The 20,316-nt window shown below is 42.1% G+C and overlaps 1 protein-coding gene across 4 annotated transcripts in view; it reads left to right on the top strand.

Annotated features, from left to right (window-relative positions):
• Positions 1-20,316, top strand: part of GNAL (G protein subunit alpha L) — a 183,053-nt gene that overhangs the window by 58,503 nt on the left and 104,234 nt on the right. The window contains exons 1-5 of one of the 4 annotated variants that reach the window (NM_001008746.2): positions 4,542-4,612; positions 5,097-5,405; positions 5,587-5,659; positions 6,513-6,567; positions 6,752-6,871. The exons of 1 other annotated variant lie outside the window; for it this stretch is intronic. In NM_001008746.2, coding sequence (NP_001008746.1) covers positions 5,267-5,405; positions 5,587-5,659; positions 6,513-6,567; positions 6,752-6,871 — 387 coding nt within the window. In that variant the 5' untranslated portion in view covers positions 4,542-4,612; positions 5,097-5,266. Of the gene's footprint in view, positions 1-4,541; positions 4,613-5,096; positions 5,406-5,586; positions 5,660-6,512; positions 6,568-6,751; positions 6,872-20,316 lie in introns of those variants that run through there. 2 more of the 4 variants (XM_046926427.1, NM_001396901.1) reach the window with 2 other exon arrangements.

The raw sequence follows: 20,316 nt of genomic DNA, 5'->3' as shown, positions 1-20,316 counted from the left end.
TTAGAACATGGACTTACTTGCTTTGAACTTAGCAGTGCTTCTGGGTCTTGCAGATGCATTAATGTGCACTCACAAAAAAATAGCTGCCCAATTCTTTGATTCATGTAAACAGACCTGTATGAGAGGATTGCCTTAATTTGTAAAGATTTTCTGTTGGGGGACACTGTTGACCGTTACAGCATCCAGAAGAATTACAGCATAATATTGAATTTGGGCATCAATAACGTAACTATGTAGAGACTTTTTTAATAAAAATATAATATCCCAGCCATTTGCTGGGATTGCTAAAACTTAATTTCTCAGGCAGAAGAGCTAAAACCCAAAAAGCTGAAGTGTATCTCTGTATTTACATCAAAATGGGAGGTGATACGAGCACACACAACTTAAAGATCGGATGTGATTGTGGTGAATGTGGTGACACCTAGCTTAGCAGAACGTGGCCTAATAGATGGAGGTGGTGTCAGAACATGCTGTGACCGTCAGAGTTCTGCAGACACGTGTGAGTTAAAGGTGAGGCTAAGGCATGTCTTGCATATGTTCAGTGTCTTAACAGGTATTTTTTCCCTAGTTTTTCACTCCTGGTCAAATAGGGAGATCATGATAGTCAACCTGAGCATTTACTATGACATTCAGAATTCTTTATCGTATACAAAATTCATTATAAACGGAAGATAAATGATTCAGCTTCACTGTTACAGCTGTGCAAGGTGTTGGTCAGCACACTGCAGAGAATCCAGGACATGTCCCACATATAGATTTTTTCCTCTAGTTTTTCAAGTAGCAACCACAGCGATAATTCTAGCATACTTCTGTATTTGTTTATGAATTACCTTCTAAGCTGAGGTGATATGAGCATATTTTGCTTGGCTTCACTTAAATCTATTTAATCTTGAGCACTCCCCCAAAGAACTCATTAGAATTAATTTTTGATTGCCTCAAAACGTGAATGTATTACTTTTCTTATTTAATTTAGGAAGGGGTTGATGGTGTCCTCGGAGACCCACATCAAGTAAAACTTAGCATAACTGGGGATACTGCCATGAAAGTGTTTTGCTAACCATGCAACATATCCCATAATAGGGGTTCAAAAATTCATGAAATGGGAGCTTATCCTTTTGCTCATTGCAAAAGCTTCTGTGTCACATAGCTTAACAACATTACTTGACTGTAATGTATAAGAATTGAACCACACAGGGTTACTCAGCCTATTCAATGTGACTAGGCCCTTGCTGCGTTTCAGTCTTAGTCAGCAACTTCTGCCTTGAGTACTGACAGATGGAAGTGTGTGCAGTGCTGCCGTGCGGAGTCTGTCTTTGCAGAAAGGGATTTCTGGTCTGAAAAACCAAGTCATAAGCACATGAATTATCTTACCAGTCTGAACACAAACTGAGCTGACTGGGATTCCCGCATCAGAAGTTCCCCATTCTCGGTTTCCTCCCAGGATGTGGACGAGGAGTAACTAGCTTGGATAAGGAATAACCAGCTCGAGTGGAAGAGGACTGTCATCTTTCTCTAACGTGATCATACCACAAAGCTGCTTTTCACCTGATGCTTTTCCTTGCAGGCTTCTGCGGAGCATCTGGCCTCCTAGCACGCTTTTTGGAGCCAATCCTCCCCTTCACAACCGCTCTCTTGGAGCAAAAGGCTATCATCCTCATTTCTGCTGGCTGCTACCTGCAATTTTTCTCTGGAAAAGTCTGCTTTATTTTCAAACCTTATTACTTTTACTCCGCAGACTTCCACCAGACCACTTCACCTCCCTTTTGCTGCTCACGTGTGCTCTTCAGTGCCTCACAGAGGAGCAGCAGAGGGGTGAGCTGCTTTGCCAGGCCAGCAATTTGGTGGTAATTGGAGGAGCGCAGCCTACGAATGGGGACGCTACAGCTGGGTCAGGGAGCCAAAGAACTGCCCCTTCCTGAGGCTGATTCTTTTCTGCATCACTGAGTTTGTCCTTAATCCAGGGAATGAGGTCGATTCGGAGTGAGTGTGGACTCACCGACTTTTTCCTGCTTCATCAGGGGGGGAAGAGCTCCCCTCAAAGTTTTTAGAAGGACTTCTCTGAGGTGACAGGTTTAAACACACCGGGAGAAAGGTTAGATTTTTTTACTGTGGCATTCACGTCTCTGCATAGTGTGTGCTGTGTATTTACCAGATCCATAGTCAGTATTTTTCATACAGCCAGAGTCATAATTTTTCAGGTTCCTGGTTCATGTATCTTACAAAAATCCAAATGTAGCATTCCAGGGAGTGTGTACTTTTGTGTTAATATTTGACAGCTGCAGGGAGACAAACTGACCAAGAATTTATTACCAGGGAGAAATAATTATTTTTCTTGAATACCTATGCAAATAACCATTTATTTTTCTCTTTTCAGACTGTGGTTTGACAGTGAGGTGGAGTAAAAGCATGAAAAAGAGAGGTCAGTGAGGAGAGGCAGCTCAGGTCACGCAGCATTACCCAGCTAGCGCAGTGCCCAGACTTGAGGACAGCGACGGCACGGAGGTCAGAGACCCCTGTGAAAGCCGAGGCAGGAAGAGTGACAAGCAGGAAGAGTCTGTTTTCCCACTGCTTAGCTCCCCTGAAAGCTTTTATTTACATCCTTTTTTTTTTTTTTTTCATTTGCTTTGTCTTTGAGAAACGGACCAAAAGCCACAGAAGGGACTTTGTAAGGGAAGATGGTCTGCAGGGTTTCTGTTGAAAAACCTCCTCTGCCTCTACATAATGTTTGCAAGAAAAAACTTTGCATTGGTCCTGCTGTGGATTAGAGGTGCGAGGAGCAACAGGGTCTGTGGAGCTGTATCTGTAGGAGCTCCTTCCTTACTGGTTCTCACTGTGTTTTGTCCCTCTTCGTGGACATTTTAGTCCAAACAGAACGGGTAAAAGAAGCTGCTCCATGATTTTGTGGCAGGGGCGATAGCTGAGTTTATCACTTTTCTTCCATTCAAGTGTACGAGCACAACCTCTGTGCTTATAGGTGGGGCTCACCAGTACTCAGCCTGAGGCTCATCAACCTGCGGTAGGAACCTGCAAAGGAGAGTGGGACATGAATTTTTATATATTTCTACCTATATAGATATATACAAAGATCTGACAGGGCAGGAGCAGTGCAAAATATCTTGCTTTCAAGAGGACCAGGAACTTGAGGAGGAATAAGCCACGTTGGCTGACTGGGAAGAGCAGGGAGAATCTCCTTTTCCTTGGATTCCCAAGATCTTGCTTCTGTCTACGTGTGATTTGTTCTAGAAGCTTGTTTGCTAAACAGCATTGCTGAAACCATTTCTAGAGGCAGGTTGGATAGCATCCTGTTTAGGCTCACAGTTGGGTTTTTCTGTCTGCAGAAAACACGTATGCACGTGATAACTTTGATTTCTCTCTGGGGAAGAAAAATGTGCAGCGTGCAAAGAGAGTGAGAGCTGCTCCTGTGATTGCTATTATTTCTAGGATTTTGTAGTTCTGAATGTGCCAGAATAAGGAGTGCTGCATTTGGGAAGGAAAAAAAAATAGGAAGAGCGAGAATATAATTACAGCCAAAAGTTGTTTCTGGGCACAGGTTGCTTTCACGTGTCATTCTTCCACTGTGCCATCTTTTCTCAGGAGGAAGAGACTCAGAGGGGTCATGGGGTTTGCAAGGGGGAGAGAGGAAATGAGAAACACTTTCCCTCTTTCGGAGAAAGGTAAAAGCAGGATATACCACAATCCTGTCAAGTCCTGTTGGCCCCGAGCCTTGTCTCAGCTGGGAATAAATCCGCACCAAATATCCCCTCCTTGGTCTATACAGGAACAAAACTGCTAAGAAGGAGCTGGGGAAGAAGCAAGGCCAAAACCAGCCAGATTGGGGACCTAGCAAGTTAAGCATTGAAATAGGAAATAAATATGGCTCCACGCATCTTGTGCATCCTATCCTATGCCGTCTACCAGTGAAGAGCAGCAAGTTGTGTGTCTCCTCCCTAGTGCCGTTCACCCTGCAGCCCCCAAAACTGCAGGTGGCTTGAATTGTGCTTCCAGCCCCACCTGTGTCAGAGGGCAGGAAAATGGAAATGGGGAAAAAACATTCGGTTCTAAAAACTGGGCTAACAAACGCATATTTTGGCCCAGCAGAACCTATGGATTTCTACCTGCAGCATTCTCCCCACACGCACGCTGGCTGTGTAAGGAGGAAAATGAAAGAGCAATCGTGTAAGGAGGAGAATGAAACAGCGTCCATGTTCTAGACCAAACAGGGCCATCAGCACAGGTGCCTGGCACCTGGGTGCCGTAGTGCCTCCTGAAAACAGAGGCAAGCACAGGTGGAGCACTGCCTGTTCTTCCTCTTCTGCGCCTCCACAGCGGGAGCGCGGCTCCGGCAGTCTGGAGGAATAGCAGTATTTGGAAGTAAAGGGTGACGGTATTTCGAGCTACGGGAGGCTCCGCGCCCACCCTTCCTTCGCCGCTCCTGCGCCTTCGTGGCTCCGCGAGCGGCGCGCATCGTCGCGGCTGCGGGGCTACGGGCGCCGCTCCCCGCGGCGGGGCGGGCTCAGCGGGGGGCGGCCGGCCGCCTCCTCGAGAGGAGGAGGCCGGGAGCCGCGGGCCGACGCGCCGGCTGCCTCCAGCGGGCGGCGGATGCCAGCTCCAGGTTTTCGCGGCAGCAGGGCCGGCGGGCGGGCGAGGGCCGCGGGGCGCGGCGGGGCCGGGGGCGGCGGGGGTCGGCGGGCGCGGGGGCGCGGGCCCCGCGGAGGCGGCAGGCCTCGGGCCGGCGGGGCCTCAGGTGGTGGGGTCCGGCTCCCACCTTTCTCCCCCGCCTTCTCCGCGCGCAGGGGCTGCGGGCTGCCCGTTTCCTGGTCTGGCAGAGAGAGGCAGTGCTGAGTTCGAGAGACAAAAATAGCCCTTCACGGAGAAATATAGGGATCGCGCGTGCGGCGGGGAGGGAGCGGGGAGAGCGGCACCGGGCTGCTGCCGGGAGGAGCCCGCCTCGCCTCGCCGCGCCGCGCCGCTCCCCTCGGTGCTCGTTAGGCGTTACTGCGCGGGTCTCTCCCCCCGCCCCTCCCGGCTCGGCGCGGCCACCTCGGCCCTTCGCATCCCTCTCGGGGAGGAAAACAAACAAACTCTGTTTTGATCAGAGCGCGGCCAGAGACCATTTTATTTGAGCAAAGCGGGGGGAAGAAGCGAAGAGAGAACGCCGCGGAGATATCGGGATTTAAACCTGCTCCTCGCCGTCCCCCTCCCCTCTCCCCCTGTAAGACCCCGGTGCGCGCAGGCAGCAGCCTGACATCCCTCCCGAGCGGCGGCGATGGGGTGTCTGGGCAACAGCAAAACGGAGGATCAGCGTATCGATGAGAAAGCGCAGCGAGAAGCCAACAAAAAAATAGAGAAGCAATTGCAGAAGGAGCGGCTGGCTTACAAAGCGACGCACCGCTTGCTTCTGCTGGGTAAGGCGGCGGGGCAGGGCAGGGCAGGGCAGGGCCGGGGGGGCCGCAGGGGCAGAGAGCCGCCCGAGCCCCGGGCCGGGCCGGGCGCGCCGCGACCCGCGGATGCCGGCGGAGGTGGGAGATGCTGCGCGCCCGCAGCCCGGCCCGCGTGTCACCGCGCGCCCTCTCCCTTCTCTTCCAGGGGCCGGCGAGTCGGGGAAAAGCACCATCGTGAAACAGATGAGGATCCTGCACGTCAATGGGTTTAACTCAGAGTAAGGATCGCCGGCGCTCCGGGGCTTGTTTTTTCGTTACGTGCTGGGAGCGGGTTGAGGTCGGGAAATTTCTGCCCGCATCCTCCGTTCCGGAGGCTCGGCGCTGCGTTTTGGGCAGGGAGGGGGGGACAGGGGAACGAGAATAAGGAAATCGCTGCTGCTGCTGCCGCCTGTTTGCGTTTCTGCTCCTGGCCCCCTCGCTGTACCTTACACTGTTGCTACTGCAGCGCTTGACAGGCCCCTGTGTAGCAACAACATGGCGACTACTTATGCATAGAAGCAAATAACTCAATATTGCATCTGTCTGCGATACACAAATGTATGTCGAGCCGCATTCAGGGTGACAGCGGCTGCTGTTTTTCCGGTGTTTGGCTTAGCGTAAAACTGAAACCGATTTGGCACGTTTGTTAGAAATCACCCCGATTTCTGAGGGTGCACCGTTTTCTCTCTCAATTTCTCTTTCCTGGAAATCACCGTTAATCCATAGCGTTAATTTCGGATATCTGCTGGCTTTCGGCCGTGCGTTCCTCATTTAGAGCGTGCCCGCAGCGTGCTGTGGCAGTGAATAAAATGGGAGAATGATTTCCAGTTCCGTCAGGGGAGGCTCTGCAGATGTGGCTGCGATCCTCTGGTTTGAGAAAACGCGAGGGATGAATGGGCATCGCTCTGCGTACCGTGCGAGAAAAGGGATAAGCAGAAAGATGTATTTGCCTCGCTGTTGTTTTCAGTGGGCTGGTGTAGCGATCGAGGAGCAGGTAAACAAGCCGTCAGCGGGGGGAGGAAAAGCAGATGCGAGCGACCGAAGTGCTTTGGGAATCAAATTCACGGTGTTCATATTTCTGTTTTGACGCAGAGAAAAGAAGCAGAAAATACTGGATATTCGGAAAAATGTTAAAGATGCGATTGTGGTAAGGACACGCTTCGTACTGCTCTTAAATGCTGGGGGGTACCGGGAACGGTCAGAATTGCGCTCTCCGAGGCTGTGCGGAGAGAAATCCTATTTTGCTGATCAGATTGGATTATCTTCTATTGATCCCGCATCTTAGATTTATCCAGATTAACGTATTTTGTTTCTGTTTTATCCAATTCTAGACTATAGTTTCAGCTATGAGCACTTTAATACCCCCAGTTCCATTGGCCAACCCAGAAAACCAGTTTCGAATGGACTACATCAAGAGCATAGCTCCTCTTTCTGACTTTGACTATACACAGGTAAGAAGAGAAAGCCCCGCTTTGTTCTGCATGAAGGGGGAACGCATCTCTTCGCTTTGATTTGCTGAGGCATTGTCTGCTTTGTTGGTGGCTTGTTTTCTTTTACTTTATGGAAGATGCTCCTGACGAGAGCTCGTGCCAGCGTTACCTCTGGCTTAACTTTCCTCCAAGGCTTTGGTGGTTGCACCTGTTCTGGCGTTTGTTCTCAGCCTGAGTTTGTTGTTACTGATTGATTTGCAGATGTTTGTAAACGCTGTTTTCGTGTTTAGCTCTTCTCTTTAACGTTTCTGGTGCTGTTGTACCTATTGACGCTTCAGATAAGACTGTCAAAAGCTGTTTTCCTGTGTGGAATTAGATGCTGGGTGTCAGCCTGCGGAGTTGCGGTTCACCTGCAGAAAAGGATATAAAAGCAAATAAAAGAACGGAGTGCCCCCAGTAGTATTTTCCATATTATTGCACTTCAGAGCGGAAATTCGTGTGAACAGTGGTCGAGCAAGGTGGTTTGCTTCCTTATCTGTTTATTGTAGTTGGCCTGAGCAGTGGTTTCATTGCACGTGAGCCTTGTCGTCTTTTGATACGGAATCGTAAGCAAACAGGGGATTTCTGTATAGAGGTTACTCTTCTGAGGCAACTTAGAGGCACCACTTGGATTAACTTGCATCGACATCTTTCATTTGCTTTTTACGTTGTTGTTTATGGGAAAGCGTGTAATCTATTCTGTATTTTATGCATGGTATGAAAGCAAGTTGCACGGACATGAATATTATTGAAAATTATTTTTAGAGTGGCACGATTCAACACTGGCCACAGAATTACATATATACGTATGCATATATCAGTATATATCTAGAACAATTTGTTACAGATACAGTAAGGACTATAAAAATCTTCGTTTATTGGCTACATGATTATGAGTTGTTTGTGCTATCACTATTACCAAAGAAGCCATTTACAACACAGTGTCTTTAGGTTATTATAGCTCCAGGGTGGAAGAGGGAGAAGGGGAAGAATCGTTTCTTTATTATATGACTCATATTCTCTGGTGTGTGGTTTTGCCTCTGGTAAAGCTACCACTTTGAAGGTTCAAGATAAAGAAAAAATATCAGACATCTTGTTCAGTTAGGATTTAACACAGAATGCAGATGTTAAGAAAACGACTGTAAGGCACTCCCACATGGGGCATGATTGCTCAATTGGTAGGTGCAGGTTGGTGGAAATGAGAAACTCTTTTTAGAAATGGAAGTCGAGTTTGACATGAAATATGCCTACTGCAGGTATTTCAGTTCTGAGGCATTTTTGCTCATTTTATCCTTTTTTTTCTTTTTTTTTTCTTTTTGCATTGATATGTTGTTTGGGTGAAATCTAGTGGCATATGTCTTGCAATTCTCTGTAATACATCTTTTTTTTCTGAATTTCTGGGGGAGAAGTAAAAGCTGAAGTGGACTTTCTGTAGGGTTGGAGAAGCATTTTTTTTTTTTTTAATGATGTTTTTGAAAACCATCTCCATTTTCAGAGAAGCCAACTATACGTGGGCCAATTGAACTCACTGTTGGATACCTCATAGAAGGGAAAAACTTATTCTTCATGGGGGGGGGGAGGGAAGGAACGGAGCCTCAGGGACTTTGAAGCAAGTAGAAATTCATCTGAAATCTTGATTCAAAGTCAATTTTGGTTTTAAGTAAAAAATAAAAATGGTTAATTCTGTTTTTTTAATAAAGCAGGATTTCTGATGAAACTGATGTTATTTGAAATAGGTCTTAGCAAAAAAAAAAAAAAAACAAACGAAAAACAGTGGTTGCAAGCTTAAAAAAGGAAGAAAAATCTGATTGCGTTCTAGAAGTAAATGGATTTTATTTGTCAGTTTCACCTATTCCTCTCTGTTGTCCTTTCTACTCAATTCATAGGTTGTGTGTTTGTAAAATGTACAGAAGGGCAAGCTTTTCTTTTGTTAATTCCTGTTGCTTTAGCATGCTGTTTCTCTCCAGGAAGATGTGTGAACAAGACAGATCTTAAAACGTGCTATTGTGCTGTAGGGCCTGATTCTACTCCAGTTTAAGTTAATGATAACTTAAAGTAAAATTGTGTTTCCAGGTGAAATAACTTTTGACCCATGTGATGTTTTGGTACAAGGACAAATATAAAAAGAAATACTCAGATAGTAATCATCAGTCGAACAATAATCTTGTAGCATTCTGTGCTAAGCATTGCTGATTCTTGATGTTTGGAGTAAGGCCTTCCGAACCAGAGAAACCCGTGTGGTATCTAATAGTGTTCATTCAGTACCTGCTATTCTATTATCTGTATTTAAAAGCAGGTCTAAAGGAAAAAATGCTGATTTAGGCAGAGCTCAGGTATTGCTTCAAGGGTAAATGTTGGCACGTTCTAAAGCTTGACAAATGGGTCCCTTCTTTCTCTGGATGAGGAAAAGAGGTAATTTTAGGATTTCTAACAATATGGAGGGTGTTGAGCTGTGAAAGATAGCGGATGTAAATTACAGGTGTGTTATTTTTAGGTTATTAGTCATGTAAGTTTTTGTCTTAAACCAAAATATATTGATTTTTAAGATGTATTTCAAATAAGCTTGATGCAAAATGTTGAAGAACGAATGCACAATGCCACAAGTCTTTAAAGAGAGACACCTGATGGCATGCGGTTTCATTGAAGGCACAGCATGGCCAACACCTGTGCACTAATTCAAATGTATTTGTGACATATTGGGTATGCTTGGATATGCATACTTACGTTGCATACAAATTTACTAATGCGTGTTTAATTGTGAGAGTTAGCCTTCACAATAAGTGGATTTGAAACTACCGATTTCCTGTGGGTGCAACCATATTCTAATTTAAATTCACCATGGAACTTCCAAGAACTTGACTGAGAATGAGATTCACGTTTATACCTTTACTCTGTAGGGTTTTGTTGGTTGAGTCTTTTAATTGCATCGATCTCTGCAGAATGTAGTGATAAACAATTTAAAACAAATGGTTTCCTCTTTACGACGCTGTAATATTGCTTTAGGAATGTGTAAATTGTCATTCCCACCCCGCCATAATTTTACTTAATTGAAGATTAATTTTGAAAATTTTTGTCTTAGGTTTGCTACCTTGATGATTTACCTAATTGACATAAAACAAAATCAAAGGTCTCTTGATTGCCATTATGATTTGTGTGGTGCTTTTTGTTACTTTTGTTAAAGGACTGGGGAATCTTTACCAAAATATGCCTGAGTGATGGATGCGGTCTGGTTATAGAAATAATATTTAAGGCTTGATTATTTTTAAGAAGTTAATAAATGTGAGTAGGTCATGTGTCCACTGTAGTTTCTTCCTTGAACTCGTAAAAGGAATCAAGATAAGTTTTCTTCTGATTACTACTTTAGGCATTATCTTAGTGCCTGTGTTCCAGGATGGAATCAGCAGAAAGGCTTTAGAACTGAAATGGAAGCATGCACAGCATATTGGGAAAGATTTTTTTTTTGTTATTTTTGGCAAAGTGTTGATTGATAGTTGCTAAAGTTAACAGGAATTGACCTGTGCCATTTTTAATCCTTTATTGATGGGGATTTATTTTGTCCTTTGTGGAACAGAGTGAACATATTAAGGGCATATTATGCTAGTAGCTGTGGAAAAACATGGTGTGTTATGTAAGCATGCGTGTATTCAAGTTCAGTTGAATTCTACTGAAGTATTTGAATTTTCTGAGCGGGACACATTTGTATGGTGCTTAATTCCTTTAACTTTGTATTCTTTCAGATCAGGTTCATGCGATCAGTTCAATGTATGTATATAGCAGGTAGTCGGCTACAACCAAAGTGTGTAGTCTAATGTTTGCCTGTGCAGACTAGTCACCAGTGAACATGAATCACTTGTTTTGTAGAAGTCATGCAGGTATTTCATCTGGTTATTGGGGTGCAGGGAGACTTACCAAAAGATTCATTTTCCTTTGCTAAGAATGTTTTTAGAAAGGCAAAATATTTTGTTAAACCTTCATGAAACATCAAATTGTGCAAATGTAGTCCCTTGTGCTCATTTTAGAACTCTGGTTTTAGGAGTAATTTGTAAAGCTATCTTATCAATCAGACAAACTCTGTAATTCAGCTTTCAAAAGTGAGATGTTAATGCAGGAGTTGACAGGGAAAGTGCTTCAGATTCAGCTGGCCTGTGGTTTGCTCTGTGTTTTTAGATAACGATCATTTGAGTTCAATTCATGACTTGAATTTTCTTCCCCATTTTCTTCATAAAAATGAGGACGTCGCTTCTGTAATGTAAAGAGAGGAGAAAGAAATGAAACGATGGTCATTATGTGAAGTTGCATAGACTTTCCTTAGGCATTCCTTCTTGGACATAATATACAAATTCATACTGACATCAGCACACGGTGATTGCTGGTTTGCACAGAATGTGTCGCTGTGTTTGGAGGATCTGGAGAGTTTGCTGAAGTGCATTTCTAGGTACCAGAAAATCTTGACACTAAATACTTGAATAAAAGATGAAAAATGTGGTAAATGAGGTTCATATATGGTTAAGCTTCCTTCAGTTGCGCAGTTAATGCTGTGACTTCAGTATGCTATTTGGTCACAACGTGTTTAAGTTTCCCTGTGATATGTACTTGATGGAGCCCAAAGGAGTGAGAAAACAACATCATCTTACATTTGTGGTTTTCAAATAACTTGCAGTATTTCCATATTTCCCGGGAGTGTTAAAATATACCATGTTTTACGTGAAAATGTCATAAAAGAGGGAATACAGTGAATATTGCCACCAGTGGCTTCATTTGATTTTTCTTTCTAGCTAGAGTTTTACTCTAGGGCTTTGTTTATCATCTGGGGTAGGATGAACAACGACAAGTTTTTATAGCTACCTGTGATGGTTAACGTTACTGTAGTTGGAATTCAGAATTAACTTCTAAGAATCAAGTAGATTTTTAAACACTGTCACTTGCCTTTTCCTTGGTCTAAGTTGCATGCTGGTGGTTCTTCAGTTGTTACTATACTCACAAACTTGGAAAAGGCCAGGTAATGATTAAGTCGTGTGGGTATGACAGTGTTATTACTGCCCTGAGTGAACTACTTAAAATACTAAGAAAAAAGTCTGTCAAAGAAGAGCACCTGCATGTATGGTGTACGCTAACCAAGTTGTTGGCAACTCCTCGTTCTTCACACGAAGACTAATATCGTCAGGAAGACTGATATGGGTAGGTAGTGGATACTGGGGAGAAGTAGCAGTTACACAACAGATAACACTTCTTTGCTGCAATAGCTCTCATTTTGATGCTGTATGCATATGATTAATTAACAGCAGATACAGAAGTTGTGCTCTTTTCATGCTGAGAGCAGATTCTGTTGATGCCCTGTGATACCTTTCCATCAGTATGAAATACCTGCTTGCATACAGATTTCATGGAAGTGTGTCTGGTTTTCATTAAGTTGAATCCCTAATGTCCTGATTAGTCAGTGTTCAAGTACTAAATTGGAGCATCAAGGTATTCATTTGATCTCAGGTATGAAATGTTTACAAGTCGTGTTGTTCATATTCTCTTGAAGGATTAGGTTTGCTTGCTAATAGGCTGGTCAATCAGAAGTGCTTTCAGAAATGACAAAGTGTTACTTTAACCATATAGTTGCAGAACCAGAAGATTGGAATGGGGATCAAATTGCAAACAAGTCTAATGCAGTGTTGAAAAGCAAACAGCTTCTTGAAGTGATAACGTGTTGTGGAACTGTAAAATTAGAAATATCTGCCACAGTTTTCTTTATGTTAATTATTTGAAAAATACTCAGTTTTTACTGAAAATACAGTTAGGGCTTAAAATTGGAGTGGTTTGAGTAGACTGTAGCTCTTCTGTCAACAGTATAAAGAAGACTGGGAGCCATAGGAAGTCCTATGCATTGTCACAAATGAGCAGCAGTATTCAGGAGAAAGTAAAGAGTAGGTATTCGTTTCTGAGTTTGTTTCTAACTCTTCCTATCTCAGTACCATATGTTTTCTTTTCTTGTATTTGGTTTTTTTAGGATATGTTTTTACATAGCTTTCAATGAAAAATAATGAGTTTCAGTCTGAAAAGACAATTACTCAAGAGGGGGTGATGAACAATGCTGCTTATGAATCAACAGCAGTGTTATATTCAATACTATGTTATCGCAGTAACACCAAATGTTTCCTATCTTACGTTGTGAATCTGATTTTGCAGATAGCGAAGTGGTATTCACTCTTACCCAACTTGCCTTGTTTATTATCATCACACAAGACACAGACTCTCACTGTGAAACAGCACAGATAATATCTATTTTTATTAGTACTTATATAACTTCTGTAGTACTAAACTTCTGTAATCTTCAGAATTGTTGGTATTTACTGGTATTACTTCAGTGAATGCAAACTAATTGGGGGCTTTTTGAAAGTCAAGCCAGCAGCAAGTCAGATACTTATTTTACATTCTGTCTTTTTTGGATACAGTTTTAGCTAAAAACTTTATATACTTCCATAGCACTTTATAAGGATAAAAATATTTTTACTTCTACATTTAGATATACTGATTTGATGGCAACTGGAAGACTAATAACTCCAATTATCATTTTAAGTAGGAGTGACTGATTTTCATCACAGAACCAAAAATATATTACACGATCGTTTCTGAGCCTTAGAATATTTTTGTTCATCAGGTGTTTTTCAGTCTATACCCTAATTTGAAATCAGAGAAAGGTGACTGTGAGAGGTAAAAGCCTGTACGACCATTGTTTTTGCACTGGCCAAAGATCTGGGAAGGTGGCTGATAGATTTTTGGTTGTGGTTGCTGTTTTGCCTTTCTTCACAAGCTCTTGACTGCTGCTTAGGTGCCTTCTGTAAACTGTGCAGGCAGCAGCAGTCCTCCACCTCAGACGGCAAGGTGCTGAAGAACAGCCGTTGCTGTCTGGTGTCTGAAGGACAGCCTTAGCAGCCTCTCCGGATCACAAATTGATGTTCATTCCACATCTTCCTTCAGGAAAGAAACATCAGGAAAGAAATTCTTGCAACTTCTAGCACTTAAATTGTTTTACAGTGAAATCTCCAGATTTAATTACAAATCTGTTTATTAAGACTTAACATGTATTTAAAAACCTTTGCAAGAACTTCATTTGTTTGTTCCCTCATGTGTAGTTGAAACCACATTATAATGAAGCTACATATAAATACGCACGAAGAGTAACCACATTGCTTAATGAAGACACACTGTCCAATTAGTCTAAGGATGATGACGACATTTCAGACTTTTACAAGTGGCAGTTTTCAGAGGAAGGGCAGTGAAATATTTAATGGATTGTCATTATTTATAAGCTGCATTAAAACAGATTTTCCATCACAGCCAGTGAAACTGTAAACATAGCAGAATATGTTAAACAGTTGTTCTCATTATCAATTAATTATGTTAATCTCTTAAGCCAAAGATGACTGGTTGATGATGGCTTTTGCCATTTTTGAGTGCTTTGTAAAAGTAACGTGTTTACTAGTCAAGGAGAATCTTTTTATTTCATTGGCTAAGGTTTAAATTAAAAAAAAAAAAAGCACGTTAGGGATAAATAATCACATGCACGTTGTCACTGAAGCCAGAGAGACCTATGGACCAGAGGATATCACCTACTCACGCAATAATAGTGTCATTGTTTAGAGGTTCAAAGAAGTGAGCGTTCATCGGCACAACAGCCATAAATCTGAGCTGTGTGCCCTTTCTTCAGCATGTGATGCAATTCGAACTGGAGTTTCTGGAATAGTGTTAAGCACTGCCAGCGTAGACCTTAGCAGATTTATTTTTTTTCATCACTTCCATGGCTTCATCCATTCATTGATTGTATTTATTGTCAACAGTGGATTGTCCTCTTAATGTCAATGTAGTCTACACCAGCAGACTGGATATTTGGTTTGTGGAAGGCACCAATTTCATCAGAGGAATAGAGACTGAGCTCAACAGTATGAACAGAAGACTCTGTCTCCCTTGCCTAAAATGAAGTAAATAAGTTAAAAACACAAAAGTACTGTGGATGATATTTTTCCCCAAATATTGAAGCAGCTTTTTATGAGAAATGTAAATAGGGCAGTAAAGCAGATGAGTGGCAAGAACAGTATGTGTTTACAGTTTGCTGAATGCTACGGCTGCGATCTTTGTTCTGCCACCTATTTAATTTCATTTGCTTTTCTGTTAAAAGATTCAAGTGTTTTATTCCAGTTCTAGGAGCTTTCTTAAGAATGTAATTTGTACAACGCAGTTTTAAGTTTATATTGTCTTTTACTTTGGAAAGTCTTGCAGTGATTTCTCGGAATGGAGCTACATCTGGTTGTAAACATGCCAGCTATCACATGAAGCATGGAGATTATGCTTTCTTACTTTAAATTGGTAGATTAATTTTAGTTGGCTTAAAGTGGATTCTCGTAATTAATCTACTCGAATTTGTTTTAAAAACGTATGTTGGATGTTTTGAAAGAATATTTATCCTTAGGCAAGAAGAATATCGGAATCTTTATCCGCTATGTCGACATTAGAGATGAACTTTGCCTTTTAAATCTTTTAAAAGTAAACGTTCTCTGACATTCCTGCCAATTCATTCCCTTTGAGTTTTCTTATTGCTGTCAGTAGGACTTAAACATATTTCAATGCAAAATAATTATCCCACTGTTTGAAACTGTGAAATTGTTTAGCAAGATAAAATAGGCTAAAGATACACAAGTCCTCTTATCTCTGTTAGGTTGGTGAATGCTTTTTGATCACGTCCACCCTCACTTCCATAGGATGTTAAGTGACAGAGCTGTGCAGATCATTCTTTTCTTAACTTACACCCACGTTCTTTCTTTCATATCAGCTAAATAATATCAAATTTAAGAACTGTCAGGTAGGAAAAACATGAAAAGGCAAAGAGTGGTTAAGTAAAACAAGGAGAAGTATATCCTCAGTTTTCTCTGCAGACAGCCATTGACTCTCTGCCTGCAGAGCTGGAGCTGGCCAGGATTACCAGTGGGACCTGGAGGTCAGGTCCAGAGCACCTCGGGTCCAGGCTAGCTGCCTGAAGGAATTCACAACCCAAGTCAGAAAGAAAAGGCAGAAGGGAAGCATAAATAGAAAGCCCTTATGCTACAGATATGTGGTCATTTATTTTATTTTGCTGTTAGAAAGAGATCAGGTATATCCACATATTCCTGAAAGCATGTCATTAGTCATCAGATTTTTAGCAGGTCTTACAGAAGAGTGAGGCTTCCTGGTGGAGTTTGGTAGACCTTGAACATTGGGGTAAGAATACTTTTTCTCCAGCAGAAAGGCATCCTTTAACTTGAACTTCATCTTGTGCTTTGATTTTTTTATTTTTATTTGTTTTTTAATGCCAGCGTTGCCTTTTCCTTGGGGGGAAGAACAGACATGCATTTGGGACAACACAGTTTTAATTGCACGGCAGAACTTTTATTTTTCCTCTCTTAGAATTATCATTTTAGTCTTTATTATTTACTGACTTTCTCTCTAGATTGTAACAACAGTCAACCAAAAAAATCTAACCAACAAACAGCAGTGTGGGTATATTACAGACAAAAAATAATTAGTCAGGGAATCGTAATTAGTCAGAAATCATAATTGGAAAATAATTTGATTGATTAAATATATCAGTAGAGGAAAGTAGCAATGCATGTTTTGGAAAATCTAACCTGCAGGAATTTTCTCTGCTTCTGCAGAAATAAAGGATCAAATTTGGTGCTTGTCCTTAAGTTCTGCAGAGCAGGTTTTGATTCTTCTCACTGATGAATGAAAGCCTAGCAAGAAGTAGAATGGTCCACAAAAATAGAGTTCATCCTAACTCATGTATTGTATTCACCCAAATCATGTATTGCCTGTAGTCCTGTTTTGCAGAGATTTAAATGTGTGCATATAGGTGGACTTAAATGCCTTGCTGGTGTACTGTTAGCTCAGTGTGCTTATAGCTGAATATCCGGTTATGCAGTGATATTAATACCAAAGTCACAAACACTTTCAACTGAAAAACAAAACCAGAAAATCATTTTTCCATGTTAAATATATATCTGGGAGGTCGTTGAGCTCTTTTATGGATTTTCTTGGGGGTGGGAAAAATTGTGTAGGTTAGAGATTGGCACAAAACTTGAAATAAGCAAAATCTTCTTCAGATAAGTGACAGTTCTCTGGATGCTATTAAGCTGTGAACAGTAGGTCTTTTCAGTAATCACTGTGATTCATTTTCATATTGTGTTTTTTCTAATAATAAGATCTTTAAAAGGCTTACAGAACAGTAGGCTGCACCAGCATAGCTTTATGTGCCGAAGGGAAGGGTTCATGCATGGAATCTTAGATAATTTACCTTAAATTGATTTGCACAGCTCAATAATACCATAAGAAAACTGTGAGCTCAGATCATGGGCTCATGTAGCATAGAGTCTCATCTCTGATGGGCAGTAAGTAGCACTGGAAAAAGATTGTAAGAGTGGGGTAAGTGTACAGTAGGCATGGTAAAATTTCCTGCATTTATTCTCTTAGTCTCTGTGGATTTATAGCTATTTTTTGACATTTGAAGTACTTACCTAGTTTTAAGTTTGCGTTGTATGTGTGAGGAAGTACCACTCAAAAGATCTTTTTTCTTTCTCTTTTTTTTTTCTTTTAAGCCAGTCTGTCTTCTGTGGTTTGTCATTTTGTTATTTCATCTCTTCCACACTGTCCTCCTCATTACATGCCATATCCCTCCAAATATTTATCTTTCAGCTTAAGGAGTCTGTTTAACTGGTTCTCTTGGAGGACTCCTTCCATATCTTCGCTCATTCTTCTTGCCCTTCTATGTTTCTCCAACTTTTACCAGACCCTGTTTGCAATTGGAGGCCATAGCTACTCACAGTGTTCAAGGTGTAGGTATTTTGTGGGTTTATACAGTAGTGTATAAATACTGACTTGATATTTCTTATGGAATTGTTTTTCTATTTTTATAGAGTTAGAGTAAATGACTTAGAATTCTAAGAGAGCGTCAGCACAGTTGCAGGTAAGAGGCATATGTGTGAAGGTCTTTGCAACAGCACCAGCACAGCCCAAAGGGTACTGTAAATGACAGTTACCCTTCTTCTCAGGTGTTACAAGATCTGTCACATATTTTGACTAGGTTTTTCAAAAAAAATCCATTGCATTCAATTGCTTTTTTTTCCTGTCGTATAGAACCATAGAATCCTTAAGAGTTAGAAGGGACCTCTGAAGGCCAACTAGTCCAACTCCCCTACACTGAACAGGGACACCACAGCTAGATCAAGTTGCCCAGGGTCTGATCCAGCCTCACCTTGAAGTCTTCAGGGAGAGGACACAAATCACATCACTAGGCAACCTGATGTAGTGCCTCACTACCCTCACTGTAAAAGACTTTTTCCTTATAGCTAACCTAAATCCTACCCTCTTAGAGCTTGAAATGATTTCCCCTTGTTCTGTCATCACAGACCTTGCTAAAGAGTCTGTACGCTTTCTTCCTGTAGCTCCCTTTTGGATACTGAGAGGCCTCTATCAGGTCACCTTGCAGCCTTCTTTTCTCCAGGCTGAACAGCCCCAACTCTATCAGCCTGTCCTCATAGGAGAGGTGTTCCATTCCATGAATCATTTTTGTGGCTCTCCTCTGCACACGTCCAACAAGTCCATGTCTCTTCTCTACTGACGTCTGTCTGGACGCAGTACTCCAGGTGAGGCCCCACCAGCACAGAGTAGAGTGGCAGGACCACTTCCGTTGACCTACTGGCCAATTTTTTTTGATGCAGCCCAGGGTATGGTTGACTTCCTGGGCTGTGAGAGCACATTGCTGGCTCATGTCCAGCTTGCCATCCTCCAGTACCTCCAGGTGTTTTTCAACAGGTCTGTGCTCAATCCTTTCATCCCCCAGCTTGTATTGTTAAGGGGGGGGTTACCTTGACCCAGCTGCAAGATCTTGCATTTGGATCTGTTGAACCTCATGAGGTTCATGTTGGCCCACTGCTTGAGCCTGTCTCGGTCCCTCTGGATGGCAATGACATGTATTCTCATTTGCTGTGCTTCCATGCATCCATTATGAAAAAGCATTTTTTAAACTTATCAGCCATGACTAATATTTTCTTCTGTGCAGGAGCACACACTTTATTTTTGTTCTTAAAACGAAAAAAAAAAATTGGTCTTCAGCCTGATTTTTTTGGAGAGACAGTGTTTACAGTACCACGAAGGACATTTCTGCTTTCAAATCTGCTCATCATTCCTTAATTGTTCTTTATGATTTGCCTAATTTAGCAGAAAGGAAGATCACTGTTTGAAACCCTTCTCATAAGAATATTTTAGAAGATCAGACTGCCTTTTTTTGTTCTTGTTGTTGCTTTATTGCAGTCCCTAATACTGTGTGTCACTGAGAGAAAATGTTTTGAACCTTTTGATCTCCCTTGGGGAAACGCTGCAAGTAGCAGAATTTTGTTATTTTTAGGTCAATTTAGGTCTTACATGATTCAGCACTTGTGGTTTGTGGGAAAAAAAGAGTTGTAGATTATGATTAAAGGAGCAGAAATAGTAAGGAGTGGTTACTAGAGGAGGAATCATCTTATTGTTAAAATACTTTTTCACTTGGCTTTCCTTCTTTTCAAAATGTCCATCTCCATTCCTCATATTTTCTGTTAGTCCGTGTGGCTCGTGCACTTCAAAGAGAATTTAGAACAGCAAGTTGCCCTTGGATCTTGATAATGCCATTTAAGTCTGTCAAGCACGGTTGTCTCCAGCAGGTCGACCACTGATCCCCTTTTGACAGCCTCTCAGGAACAAACAGAAAACCTCTAGGAATGGAGTGGAGAAGACATGAGATGTAACATAGCTGCTTATAGTGCAGGAAAAATTATTTGTTCTAATAGTGGACCACAAACAATGGGTTAACTCATTCTAAGTTACATTTACAAAGCATGAATTACAAAAAAACACATGAATTATGTCATTCTCTTTGGCACTAGTGAGTCCTCAGCTGGGATACTGTATCCTAGTATTGGCAACTGAACTTCAAAAAAAACCCCGGCTTCTTTGATGTTCTTCACAGCATCAAGAGCAAGGAGAGACTAAGGAAATTGGATATGTGTATTCTTGAGAAAAGAACTCTCTGGTTTGAGAGAAAACGGGAGACTAATACAGTTTTCAGTATTTTACAAGCTGTAATTATGTAGATAGGCACAAGAATACAAGGGCTGCTCCAAAAGTGATGCCTCCTTTTTTTTTTTTTTTGTCCCATGAAGTCAGAGGCAGATGGTGGTATAGCAGTAGAGGTTGAACCTTCCTGCCAGTATTCCATTACATGTTGCTGCCGTGTGACAGATGGCAGCGGAGGGGCAGTCTGACACAATGGCGTCTGACATGGAAGTGTGTGTGAAGCAAAAGAGTGTCATTGAATTCCTCCATGCGGACAGTGGCACCTGCTGACATTCATTGATGCTTGCTGAATGTTGATGAGA

This window comes from Gallus gallus, chromosome 2, assembly GCF_016699485.2.
Source record: "Gallus gallus isolate bGalGal1 chromosome 2, bGalGal1.mat.broiler.GRCg7b, whole genome shotgun sequence".
In the NCBI taxonomy this organism is placed as follows: domain Eukaryota; kingdom Metazoa; phylum Chordata; class Aves; order Galliformes; family Phasianidae; genus Gallus; species Gallus gallus.
This window is presented reverse-complemented; position numbering and strand designations above follow the sequence as displayed.